The sequence below is a fragment of the Rhinoraja longicauda genome, chromosome 8 (genome assembly GCF_053455715.1).
Source record: "Rhinoraja longicauda isolate Sanriku21f chromosome 8, sRhiLon1.1, whole genome shotgun sequence".
Lineage (NCBI taxonomy): Eukaryota > Metazoa > Chordata > Chondrichthyes > Rajiformes > Arhynchobatidae > Rhinoraja > Rhinoraja longicauda.
The window spans coordinates 35,115,680-35,129,999 of record NC_135960.1 but is presented as its reverse complement, the minus strand read 5'-3'; the positions used below and the strand labels follow the sequence as shown (position 1 = coordinate 35,129,999).

General features: G+C 41.3%; 1 protein-coding gene across 3 annotated transcripts in view; it reads right to left on the bottom strand.

Annotated features, from left to right (window-relative positions):
• nbeal1 (neurobeachin-like 1) overlaps positions 1 to 14,320 on the bottom strand; it is a 184,914-nt gene that overhangs the window by 48,147 nt on the left and 122,447 nt on the right. For all 3 annotated transcript variants that reach the window (XM_078403600.1, XM_078403601.1, XM_078403602.1), the window contains 7 exons: positions 13,630 to 13,805; positions 11,362 to 11,521; positions 8,962 to 9,090; positions 7,798 to 8,103; positions 7,513 to 7,662; positions 5,297 to 5,454; positions 3,976 to 4,100 (listed from right to left, as the gene is read on the bottom strand). In XM_078403600.1, coding sequence (XP_078259726.1) covers positions 3,976 to 4,100; positions 5,297 to 5,454; positions 7,513 to 7,662; positions 7,798 to 8,103; positions 8,962 to 9,090; positions 11,362 to 11,521; positions 13,630 to 13,805 — 1,204 coding nt within the window. The remainder of the gene's footprint in view (positions 1 to 3,975; positions 4,101 to 5,296; positions 5,455 to 7,512; positions 7,663 to 7,797; positions 8,104 to 8,961; positions 9,091 to 11,361; positions 11,522 to 13,629; positions 13,806 to 14,320) is intronic.

The window sequence follows — 14,320 nt, the reverse complement described above, 5'->3', positions numbered from 1 at the left end:
CTCGAAGGGCCGAATGGCCTCCTCCTGCACCTATTGTCTATATTGTCTATATGGCAAATCCCTTCCCATTCAATAAGACATTACATGACATCATAAATGCATTTGGTTATAAAAAGAGATTCAGCCAACAATCTAAATTCTTTCAAATCATTTCTCCCCTATTCTTTCCTCATTGTTCTTCAAATTTCTCCTATTCAAAAATAGGTTAGTTTATTGAATGTACCTCCATCACCATCTCAGATAGTGTATTCCAGATCAAAATCCTCTGCTGAGCACCTTTCCCCGGTTCTATTTCCAATTATTTTAACAGTGACCTCTGATTACCTAATCTTCCTGCCAGAACTAAGAACTTGGCCCTCTCTGTTCTTGTCAGAGCTCCTCATTACTTCGAGCATATTGTAGATTCCATCCTAACTTTCAGATTAATAGATCAATCCCAGATCCTCAAGTCTTTTCACAGCACTTGTGACCCTCATTTCTCATACCATCTTCTCATCAAGGCCTACAAATGCTCTCCAAGTGCTTTGCTTAATACGATTAAAAAAAGACAGTGTAGGAGTAACTCAGCAGGTCAGGCAGCATCTCTGGAGAACAAGAACAGGTGCTATTTAGGTCGGACCCTTTTTCAGACTGATTAGGGGAGGTGAGGGAAGAAAGCTGGCGAATTCAATGTTCATACCATTGGGTTGTAAGGTACATTTGAAATACCAAATGCTGAAAGCTCATTATGGGAATGGGAGTTAAAATCAACCTCTTCCCCCTTCCCTGTGCCCCATCTGACTCGCACCTATTTCATCCTTCCCCCGACATACCTTCTCTGGCTTCAAACACAATTGCAACTTCAATTCTTTTGTTTGATGTCTATTTTTTTAATCTCTGACCCTTGTCCAACTACCTGCCTAGCAAAAACTCCTCACCTGTGTTCAGCTGCACTTTGTCCTGCCCCTCCTTTCTAGCTTTCTCCACACCCCTCTCTCCCCCCCCCCCCCACAATCAATCTGAAGCAGGGCCCAAAAAGTCACCTATCATTGTCCCCCATGGATGCTGCCTGAACTGCTGAGTTACTCCAGCATATCGTGACTTTTTTTGTGAACCAGCATCTGCAGTTCCTTGTTTCTACTAATCTAATATGATTTTTTACTCAATAGTACCATTTAACAGTCCATAATAGATGAACTATGACCCTGCATCTATTCATCATTTCATCTATTCATCTATGCATCATTTAGCTCACAGGAAAGGGGACGTTGGGAAGGAAAGACTGATGTTTACAGTTGACAGAGTGCAGCAAAAAGGTAAAAATCCATGCTGTCCTGTATTATCAGGACTTCCTGAACATATTGAACAAATTATATCCATATAATTGATGAGCATTTAACATTACCAACGGTAATTTTTTAACAGAAGTAAATTAATTTAAAGATTCAATTAACAAAGTCATTGTTGCTATGATCAGGACCATATGACTTCATATAACAGCTGTGTCAAAAGACATTCCCGTGTTACAGTTTGCCTCAGTCTTCCCAAGCCTGTTATGCCACTGTTACAGATTTCTAACAGCAGCACTGTGGATTAGGTCGTATGACTGATATTAATTTCTGTAACAGCTCAATATTATACAGACAAAAGAGCTTAATTGATCATTCAATGGCTACATCGTTTCAGCCCATTATAGACATTCTTTTTTCCTCCACCCATTGCTCTCCCTTATCATCTTTACTGCTCAGTCTCTTTAAAGAGTCTTCAACTGGTTTTTTTCACAGATGCTGCCTGCCTGGCTTAGTTCTTCCAGCACTTCTGATACAGCACATCTGTATTTTTATTTATTTTCCATTACTGCTTATGAAAACCAAATAATGAAAAAATAGCCTTTGGAACAACCAAGCAAGGCATGGATGAGGATTTCAGCAGCTGGGTCATTGAGTCAGAGGCTGATGTTCCATCTCTGAGCAACAAGTTTTTTAGCTCATCGAAGGTATCACAAAATGCTGGAGTAACTCAGCGGGTCAGGCAGCATCTCAGGAGAGAAGAAATGGGTGATGTTTCGGGTCGAGAACTTTCTTCAGACTGATGTCAGGGGAGGGGGCGGGACAAAGATAGGATGTAGTTGGAGACAGGAAGACAGTGGGAGAACTGGGAAGGGGAGGGGAAAGAGAGGGACAGAGGAACTATCTGAAGTTAGAGAAATCAATGTTCATACCGCTGGGGTGTAAGCTGCCCAAGCAAAATATGAGATGCTGTTCCTCCAATTTGCAGTGGGCCTCATATTTAGCTCAGGTGAACAAGGCCCTATTGCAGAATGGCAGCATTTTTTAGCTCAGGTGAACAAGGCCCTATTGCAGAATGGCAGCAAGGCATTGGCTTTAAAGAGGCAAACATTTTTTGCACATGCCATTTTATGTCCTGCCCAAGCAATGGCGCATCTAGGGTATGGCACGCGCCCTGGGCGCCAGTGACACAAGGGTCAATTTTACATTTTATAGCAAGCCAATTAACCTAGAAACCTGTATGCCTTTGGAGTGTGGGAGGAAACCGGAGCACCCGGAAAAACCCATGCAGGTTACGGGGAGAATGTACAAACTCCGTACAGATAGCGCCAGTAGTCAGGATTGTAAGGCAGTAGCTCCACCGTCACGTTGCTGATAATGAGTGCTTTAGTCCAACTGATCTGTGATATCATTAACCCTTTACACAAGTCATAGTGAAATATTAAATGGTGCTTTATAACTGGAGTTTTTGTTCCACTCCAGTTATATACATATAGACTTCTCAAAGGCTAGCAGATCACATCTAATCTTGGTTGTTGTTGCAATACAAATCCACCACTGATTTTCCGGCACCCTTGGTTCCACAGCCTTGCTGTTTTGTCGGACCAACCGAGGTCACGGTCTTATGGGGCCGAGATACTTGCCTGCAAAGCCGGCCTTGGAAGTCGGCTAAGGAGACAGATCTGCCGGCTCCGGCCGGGCTGGAGTTCCAGAGCCCCAGTCGCAGGGAGGAAATTCGACCCGTCAATTGGCACGGAAGTCCCGATGTCGAGATCGGCCGCCTCACCCAGCCTGGGCACATCTTTGGGGGGGGGGGGGGGGGGGGGGGGAGGAGGACAACTTCCTGGGGAAGATTTCAAGTCCTCTCTCTGTCCAGATTAAAGGGGGGGGGGGGGGGGCGGGATCATCGGTTGCCAGAAAATCGGCGGTAGACCATTAGCACCTGTTGGACCTGTGGGCACAGCAGTAGAGTTGCTGCCTTACAGCGAATGCATCGCCGGAGACCCGGGTCCAATCCCGACTACGGGCGCTGTCAGCATGGAGTTTGTACATTCTCCCCGTGACCTGCGTCGGTTTTCTCCGAGATCTTCAGTTTCCTCCCACACTCCAAAAATGTACAGGTATGTAGGTTAATTGGCTTGGTAAATGTAAAAATTGTCCCTAGTGGGTATAGGATAGTGTTAATATGCGGGGATCACTGTTCGGCGCGGACCCAGTGGGCCGAAAGGGCCTGTTTCCACCCAGTATCTCTAAATTAAACCCCCAAACCTGGTCTGTGTCAGATGTTTGGACAGGGGCGCAATTTCAGTGATTGCCATAGGCGCTATTTTCCGATATGCCCCTGTGCCCAAGTCACCCATCAATGAATAATGAGAAATAGCAGAATCACTAATGTAATCCAAAGTCCACATACTTTTTCAAACCAAAAATATTATAGATTTGCACAGAATTATCAGGGACTGTCATATCATCACCTCTGTACCAGTAGACACAAAATGCTGGAGTAACTCAGCAGAACAGGCATCTCTCGATAGAAGGAATAGGCGAGGTTTCAGGTCGAGACCCTTCTTCAGACTGAGACTTCAGACCTCTATATCAGAATTGTCTTTTGTAGCGAGTTTGAATCCATGCATGGGATCATCTTTCAAAGATCTAATTGGTCAATTAATTAATATTATCTGAACATTAACATTCAACTGACACTCACCAAGATTGTCACGTAGTGCACTTGCATCGGTATGGGGGTCAAAGTTGTAGTTCTGAACCAGCTTCAGCCTCATACGGGAATAGTTTTCTACACTGGACAACTTCCAGCACATGGACTCAGGTTTTCTTATCAAGAGAGGGGGGGGGGAAAGCAAACACTCCATTAAAAATCAAACGTTTGACCAACAGAATACCCAACACTGAAATCCTACAACATGGTGCATTTAGATTATAAAACATCTCAAACTTTTGATCAACAAAAAAAAGGCACTGAGTAAGAGAAGAAACTAACACTAGCTTTGTCACAGTTCGAAATTCAAAGTATTGAAGGAGAGGAAGAGAGAAGCAGTCCCCAAGTTACATAAGGATTCCATTCCTGAGAACAGTCCAGAAACCAATTTTTTTCAGTCAGAAATATCCGTTTTCTATAGCTGCCCATATCACATTGCTGCTCTGCATGTGATTTGGTCAGACTTTTGGCAGATTTTGCGTAAAATCTATAAATCTATATCTATAAATCAGGTCTTCTGCAATCTGAAGAGCTCCTGCATTTGCAGAAGCACAATTGTCAATGGTAGGGAAAAACAGATGGTTGAAATAGGGAAGATGGGGTGAATCGTGACAAGCTGTAATGGGATTTAAACATCCAAAGAATCGATTCCAAAAGAACCAACAGATGGGCTGATATGACTAGGATTGTGTGGGATAGAATTCAAGCAGTGTTTTTGACTGAATGGTTGGGATTCAGTCACTGTTCTACAGAAAATGACCCGTTAGTTGACAAAATCACAGATGACAATCCAATGACAGATATATTGATGTTCAGGTGGAAACATTCCGGATGCCAGTTAACATGAGGATCAGGAGGGGGGGAGAGAGAAAAACAGCAAATTTAGTAAAAATGGAAAAGGGCATTGAAGGAAGGTTAAACAAAGAATGGCATTTATATTGTACCCTCCACAACTTCAGAAGAATCTATGCTTTTTATAAGTATTTCCCCAAATCGCAATCACTGTTGAAATGCAGGAATGTAGCCACCAATGTATACAAAACAAAAGTGCCTTAAACAGCAACAAGATCATGGCCTACTCTCTGTCCTTGAGTGCGGCCAAAGGGATCTTGCAGCTCCATACCGCATCTACAGGCTTGCCCTCTGCAGCATGCCTTTGCTAAGCAGGGATTGGAAATTTAGGTGACCTCTATCATGTCCCATTAAAGGAAGCATAAAGTGCTAATCCCAGGCCAGAAGTCCATGAAAGAATATTAGGATACTGATGCATGCAACAGATCATTGTGACGTCAGAATCTGTTACGTTCCATACTTTTCAGCCCATGGTCCTCGTTCACAGGTTAGATAATGCTGAGCTGCCTTCCACTGTCTCAGCGTTGCAATGTGCTGGCTGTTGAGTTGCTTCAACATACTGTTGTAACGCAGGTTCTCCTGCCTGGCTTTGCGGGTGAATGGTTCAACAAAAAACTCCTGGCACCAAGACAAAGCAAACAGTTACAATATGGGAAATTCTTCACCAATATTTATAAGCAGTGAGTAATTTCATAGAAGGTCTAGAAACAAATTATTTTAAGCTGTGACATGGTCTGGGAAGGGTTGGTGAATTGTTGTTTAAATGAGCCAAAGAATAAAAAAGCTGAATGGTCACCTTCATCTAATTTTATCATGTTACTCATAAATGTGTACGCATACTACAGAAGAGAAGATTTTTGTTGATCCTTCGTAAGTCTGTGCATGTTCCAATTCAATAACAGACAATTTCAGATTATTTAGGTACAATAATGGAAATCATGTAACAGGGTTAAGTGTCATTCATTCCAACTAATAATCAGACCCGCTCCATTTTCCTGCTCTATCCCTACCACCTTGTGTTTGCTTTTCAAATATTTATTTCTCTTTTGAAAATCACAACATCTTAGACACACTACCTGTCCTTAATGTTGTCAGGATTTAAGGCACTGAGTTAGAGGAAGAGATTGGGCAGGCTAGGACTTAATTGTGTAGGAGACTGAGGGATGATCTTGTACAGGTATATAAAATCTTGAAGGGCATATATCGGGTGAATGCACTGAGTCCTTTCCCAAGGTAGGGGAATAAAAAACTAGAGGTTTCAGGTGAAAGGGGAAAGATTTAACAGGAGCCCAAAGGGCAATTGTTTCCCTCAGAGGTTGGCACATAAATGGAACAAGCAGACAGGAAATAGTTGGGACAGATACAAGAACAATATTTAAAAGCCAGTTGGACAAGTAAATGGATAGGAAAGATTTAGAGGAACACAGGCAAATGGAACTAGCTTACATTGGTATTTGGGTAACATGGACAAGTTGGGCTGAAGGGCCCATTTCCATCCTATCTTCCACATCACCTAAACTCAATATTTTGGATAAATTTCTGCTCATTGCTACGGTTGTTAATTTTTCCAATAATCTTAAAGCTGTTTCTTCTGGTTACCAAACCCAGTCAATGTATCAGTGTGCTGCAAGCATGGACACGATGTTCTAAATATCTTGATAAACAATGAACAGGAAGTGCATTTTAGTAATAAATTAAAGAGGACACTTATGGAGACAAGAAACTACAATTGCTGGTGGAATCTTGAGCAAAATCAAAGTTCTGGAAAAACTCACTGGGTCAGGCAGCATCTGTGGGGGGAATGAACATATGACATTTCGGGGCCCTTTTTCAATAAAAGAAGAATCCAGACCCAAAACCTTGTCTGTCCATTCCCTCCACAGAATGTGCCTTACCTGTTGGACATGGCATTATACTGGACTAGCACATTTGCTACAGGATTACAGTTTAATTCTAGCTCTCATAGAAAGTGCAAGGTTTGAGTTCTACAGCTATTGATATCTTGCTTCCATGACCTCTCTGTCATCCAGGAGCAGATGTGACAGACACCATGACAAGAGATTTCACACTTGGCTCAGCAATCAATCATGCACAAAGTAAACTTACATTTATGCAGCATCTTTAACATATTAAAATGTACATCATGCTACTATCATTAAAAACATTTGATTCCAAGCCACATAGGATAGCTGTTTAGATTCTTACAGAGAGAGGCCTACATGTTTAGAGAAAAAATTCTAAAGCTTAGGTAATTGAAAGTATGGTTAATAACGATGAAGGAATCTAGAGATGGGAAAGAGACCAAAATGGGAGGAAAGTAGAGTTCCATAGGTTTGGAGCGCTCGGAGTGCACAAACATAGGGAGGGGCAAGTTCACGGAGGAACCATTTTGAATTGTGTCATTGCTGGCGATTGCAGGTATCAAAGGACTCTGATTGCTGACTGGGGAATTATGGTCCAAAGTGGCCACTGGTCTTAAATTGGGGCGGCAGCAATGGGCAGGAGACACACTGCCCTTTGAACGCAGTTAAATTCTGCTCTGCTAAACCTCAGCGTTATATGTGGTTTCAAGGACAAAGATTGCGAGATTCCAGGCTTCAGCTTTCTTTTCAAAATCAAAAGGAACATTCCAAAGAATTTTATGTTGCTGACGATTTGTACCTAACACCCACTCACTTGGAATTTGAGCTTGCTTTCTCCTTTCTCCCGATCTCGCTTATGTAATTTCATCATCATGGTTTCATAACACTCCTTCCAGAAGATAGCCATGCGTTCATGTCCTTTGCTGAACGTTTCAACCTCATAATGCTTCATCGAGGGAATGATCTGGAAGTAAGGACATAGTCACAAGCATTTATGACATATACCTCATTCAGGATTTGTCTTCCCATAAAGACATTCTGGTAGAGCATTGACTAGTTAACAAAGAATAACTAATTGAATAAAAACAATAATACATACATATTTGTCAATGTAAACACGCCATTCACTGGAACCACAGTACTCCTGGAAATCCTCAAAGAAAGAAGGACTTCCATTGCTTTGCGGCAATGCTGGCAAGTGCAAATTCATATATAGTAGCTCATAAATTTTGGAGACCAAAGTTCGTATGATTGGGATCAGGAAGGAGTAGATTTCCGTCTTCTCTCTTATGGACTTGGTCAGGGTTAGCGCCAACTTCCCCAAGAGGAAACAAGCTTCATCTCGGTTGACTATATCTTTAGTCTGCAGTATAGTGTTGAGTTTTGCTGCAGCCATGGCACACACCTGATTTTTTAACAAAAAAGGCAATTCCTCAGAATAATTATCCAACACAAAACATCATGCGTAGTTTGCATGCTTAGTTTTATTTACTTACACTGACTATAGTATATAAACCAACCAATGGAAATTAATTTAAAATAATGAAGGAAAGGTACAAATAATTTAACTTTGTATCCAGCTTAAAGGTGCTTGAGTTCAATCCAGTGTTGCACTTTCTATAGATAACGATAAAAGCTGCTACATTTTAGGAAGAAACACTTGCATTCATCCAACATCTTTCATTGGAACATTTCAAAGCAAACGATGCTTATAAATTGTCGTCAATTATTGTGATGTAAAGATGGCAGCCAAACTGCACAAAATACCCCTCAGATGGGAATTTTAATAATGACCATATTACCTAATTTTATCCAGTGGCATTTGTTTAGAAAATAATGCAGGTAACACTCATGCAATGTTTCCTCCATAACTACCAGCATTGGTTAGTTTGCATCCAATTAATGGGAAATCCAGAGCTTTGGTTGAACGAAAAGACATCATCGTTCACGGTACAATATTATTGCACTCGGATATAATCCTAGATTTCGTTTTCATGTCTTTGCAATGGGACTAGATCCATTATTCAAACTAGTAGTGTAATGCATCTGTGTAGGAAAGAACTGCAGATGCTGGTTTAAATCGAAGGTAGACACAAAATGCTGGAGTAACTCAGCGGGACAGAAGGATCCTTCTCTCCACAGATGCTGCCTGTGTCGCTGAGTTACTCCAGCATTTTGTGTCTACCAGTGTAATTCATCTGTTCTATTAATTGAAAAGTGATTTACCAATTTAGCAATTGTACACTATTTCTGAGAGTAGTACCTGTATATTATCTTGACCAATAAAACCAAGAAGAAGCCGTACTCCAAGCTGGGATAATTGCATCCGCTCTGATCCAGATGAATACCACATCCTCAAGTTATCCATCAGTGTCACCATCTCCTCCAAAACCTATATAAAAAGAATGAAATCGCTAGGTGTTGCATGATGAATGGAGGAACTGTATTAAGCTTGTTAATCACTAAGACTATTGAATGAGTGCCATGTTACGATTGTTGGATAATAGAAAAGATCTGGGCCTATTTAATCCTGAGAATAATATAGCTTGGTCTTCCAAAATGTAGTCAGAAATCATTCTACAAAGTTTCCTCCATAAAATGTTTTCCTGGAAGCAAAATGATACTCAATAAATATAAATTTTTTGAGGATGTAACTAGCTGGGTTGGTTAAGTGGAAACGTGGAGCATCTGAAGTTTCAAAATGTATTTACTAAGGTACCACTTGAAAAGTTGTTAAACAAAATATTTCACTGGGTATCATGTTCGCATGATAATGGGTTAAACAGATATAAAGAATGAATTGCTAACTTTTGGGAAGGCAGACTGTTTGTTACTCATGGAGTGCGACAGGAATCAGTGCCCACCCCCCAGACTCAGCTATTTGTATTTACGGATCTCTATTTACTGATGATGCAAAGCTGAATGAAAGATCAAGGAGAAAACCAAGTGGTTTTCATATGGATACTAATAGAATAAACAAGCAGGCAGGAATGGAGTTATGCCATAAATGTTAGACCATTGATTTTGACATGCAGTAGAGGCAAGCAGCTGAGATGGTGAAAAACTTTAAATTTTAGTATTCAAGGGAATCTGGGAGTTGTTACACATGAAACTTTAATTTTACGTTTATATTCAAAATGTTTTAGTTAACTTAAAGTTCAATGGATAGATTCCTACCTCGAATATAAGGAGCAAAATCAAATCTCAGCTACAAATCACTGCGGGTGTTGGAAAAGCTTGAGCGGCTAAATGGTCTTCATCTATTTTATGTAGAAATAATCTCTCAAACTTTTCTACGTTCTTCTCACTCAACAATATTCTCCTGTGTTTGCCTTGCAGTTATGTTTATGTACAGGAGGTATTAGGTATAGCATTTTTTGTTTCCATTTTGATGTTTGACCAAATTCACTGTCTCACCACATTCTAATACAAACAATATGTTGGCTTGCAGAGTGACAGGATACAAAACTGCATTTATAATCTCAATGTCAGCCATTTGTTCATTTCTCTTTAGTAGGGAAGAAAACAAGTCAGGATCATATTATTTCCACTCATGAGAGGCGTAGCAAAATATTTTTCAATTGAATGAAGAATTCTGCATGATATATAAATTGAAAGGAAAGTATGATAAGCAAGTAATAAAGACTAAGTAACAACAAAAAAAGTTGGAGGAACTCAGTAGGCCTGGCAGCATCTGTGGCGGGAAATGAACAGTTGATGTTTCCGGTCAAGACCCTTCATCTAAACTGAAAGAGAAGAGCGACAGTAGCTATAATAACGAGGTGTATGGCATGGGACAAGAGCTAGCAAGCTCTTGGCCAGGTCATGAGGGGCTGATTGGCAGATAAGTAGTCAGGTGAGGGAGGGAAGAGTGGAGATAGCATCAGAGTCTGGGAGAAGGTACATGGAGCACAAAAGGTTGCAGATGTTGGAATCTGAAAGGAAAGGGAGGATAATTAAACAGGGGGGTTTGGTAGATGGGAACAGAGGTAGTGTAGGCTGTAGGAGGGGAGGACATGGCATCTAAAGGGAGGCGAGTAGGTTAGGAGAGAAACTGAAATGGGATGAAAGGGCATGGGAAAGGTGGGAAAAGGGGTGGAATGGAGGAGAAAAGGACAGAGAGGTTGTGGGATACCTGAAATTTGAGAATTCAATGTTTATGCCATTGGATCGTGAACCGCACAAGCGGAATAAGAGGTGCTGTTCTTCTAGTTTGTCATTTGTTCTCTACCTATCAACTCCCAGCCTATCTCCACTTTTGCTATCTCTATCTCCACCATACCCCTCCATCTAACCTTCCAGCCAAGCAACCCCTCCATCTGACCTTCCAGCCAAGCAACCCTTCTATCTGACCTTCCAGCCAAGCAACCCCTCCATCTGACCTTTCTGCCAATCAACCCCTCCTTACCTGTATCCACCAACTGGTTGCTGCTAGCTCTTGACCTACCTCTTCCCCCAACTTATTATACAGCTACTTCTTTCCTCTCTCAGACTAGATGAAGGGTCTTTTCCCTAAATGTTGACTGTTCTTTTCTCACCAAAGATGCTGCTTGACATGCTGAGTTCCTCCAGTTGCTTTCCTTTTTACCCTACAGATTTCAGCATCTGCAGTCTCTTGTGCCGCTAAAAACAGCGAATTACGAAAACAGGCATAATCAAGTACCTTGTCGGTCCACAGTGCAGGATTGACCAGCCCTTCAGCCTGGAGGAAGTCCTGAACGATATGCAGTAATCTCAATGCATTCTCAGTATGAACTGGAAGGGCAACCGCTGTTGCCTCTCTGTTGTCAGTTACAGACCATTCCAATATTGTCTCAAGAAGTCTGAAAAAGGATATAGCGCATCATAAAGATAACCTTGACGCAGTCCCAATCTCACAATGCTCTGAACAGTTCATTACCCAATGTGAATTGCTCCCTTCTAAAGCCTGTCAGAAATACTGTAAAGAATGCTCTAAAGTACTTATATTGTCCCCAGATAAATCTCTAAAAAACACTTCCCCAGAATCTCTCCTACATACTCCCATGTCTCCATTCTTGCCTGGATATCAGCCAAAGCTTTTCATTGTATATCGATACACATGACAATAATAAACCAATATTTTGGTCGCGTACATCATCCCCTACCATCGAAAGACAAAAAAATCCTGGGGTAACTCAGTTAACCTGCTGAGTTTACACATTTTGTGTATGTCTTTGGTAAACCAACATCTGCGATTCCTTGTTATTACCCATTACCATCATTCAGTTCCAAACCTGTGCTTCATCCCTGCAAACTCCATCTACAAATATTTATTTCTCTAAGCCAACGTATAGACAATAGACCAAGGATTCCCAACCCTGGGGTAAATTTACCCCCAGGGGGTAAGTTTCACCCACCATTATTGTTATTTTAACTTAAAATAACAATGTTAAAAACAGTATTTCAAAATTTCCCCTTTGTTGGTTGCTTTATTGTGGTAGAAGTGTAAACTCAAATTACTGAACAAAACAGGGTGGGGGTAAATTTACTTTCAAAAAGTTGCCAGGGGTAAACGGGACGAAAATGGTTGGGAACCCCTGTAATAGACAATAGGTGCAGGAGTAGGCCATTCAGCCCTTCGTGCCTGCACCACCATTCACTGTGATCATGGCTGATCATCCACAATCAGTACCCTGTTCCTGCCTTCTCCCATATCCCTTGACTTCGCTATCTTTAAGAACTCTATCTAACTCTCTCTTCAAAGCATCCAGAGAATTAGCCTCCATTGCCTTCTGTGGCAGAGAATTCCACAGATTCACAACTCTCTGGGTGAAAAAGTTCTTCCTCATCTCCTTTCTAAATGGCCTACCCCTTATTCTTGAACTGTGGCCGCTAGTTCTGGACTTCCCCAACATCGGGAACGTGTTTCCTGCCTCTAGCGTGTCCAATCCCTTATTAATCTTATGTTTCAATAAGATCCGCTCTCATCCTTCTAAATTCCAGTGTATACAAGCCCAGTCACTCCATTCTTTCAACATGTGACAGTCCCACCATCCTGAGAATTAACCTCGTGAACCTACGATGCACTCCCTCAATAGCAAGAATTTATTTCCACATATTTGGAGACTAAAACTGCACACAATACTCCAGGTGTGGTCTCACTAGGGCCCTGTACAACTGCAGCAGGACCTCTTTGCTCCTATACTCAACTCCTTTTGTTATGATGGCCAACATGCCATTAGCTTTCTTCACTGCCTGCTGTACCTGCATGCTTGCTTTCAGTGACTGATGAACAAGGACATCCAGATCTCGTTGTACTTCCCCTTTTCCTAACTTGACACCATTCAGATAATAATCTGCCTTCCTGTTCTTGCCACCAAAGTGGTTAGCCTTACATTTATCCACATTAAACTGCATCTGCCAGGCATCTGCCCACTCATCCAACTTGGCCAAGTCACCCTGCATCCTCATAGCATCCTCCTCACAGTTCACACTGCCACCCAGCTTTTGTGTCATCTGCAAATTTGCTGATGTTACTTTCCATCTCTCTCACCCTCTGATGCCAGAAAACGACACAGACCTCAAATTTCATTCTTAACAAGCTCTCTCCTTTGGAGAGGATTCCTGGGTCCTCACAACCTTAAAGCATTACAAATACACAGTATGGTTTAGGTTTAGTGATGCAAAGTGATTAAGCACCTTTGGAGTTATAGATTGAAAAGTGAATTACCCATAGCAAACTGCAGAGCCATAATCCGGCCTTGATTGCAAGATTACCACTTATTTTATTTAATAATCAGTTATTGCTATCAAACAAATCATTAATCTCAGAATATTCCACAAGTATTGCTGGAGTTAAAATTCCAAATGCATGTTCTGTAATGCTCATCAGGAAAAAAAAAATGATGTCTCCATCCCCAAAAAACAAATCCATGTATAAAAATATTTCACTGTTCTGTTTTCTACTAACTTGAGTTTAATTTCATCAGAGGGGCAAAGGAGTTCATTTGCAGTTCCGATCTTCGTGAATGCTGAGAAAACTTGTCCTCGTTCGATCCAGGCAGCATCATCCGATCCTTCCAGGCCATGCCACATGATACAAAGGAGAATGTCTGTCAAAATCCGACTTAGTTCTTCTTCACATCTCTGAGAGAAACAATTTAAGTTTTGTAAGAGCAATTGTTTGTCAACTCTTTCAGCACAAGATGTATTACAAAACTTGAAGCCACACCCAGTGTATTCAGCATTTCGCAAAAGTAAAATAATGCACTGCTGTACACATAAAGAGTCACAGAGCTTTACAATGAAGGGGCTCTTTTGTTCAACTCATCCCCGCCGACCGTGATACCTGTCCATGCTAACTCCATTTGCCTGCCTGTAACTCTACTACTTTCCCATCCATGTCTTTCAATGTCCAAATGCCTTTCAATAAAATCAAAAATGCTGGAATTACTCAGGCCCTCATGGATAGAAATGCACATAACATTTTGGGTAAATTAATCTTTGAACTGAATTGGATAACGTTAAAGATAAAATAATGAAAGGGAGGAGGATTGAGAGGAAGGCAAGGAGGTCTGTGATAAAGAAGAAGTCAGGAGAGAATAAATGACAGTAGGAATCATAAAACAATGTAAAATATGGTAAAGGATTAGATCTGGTGG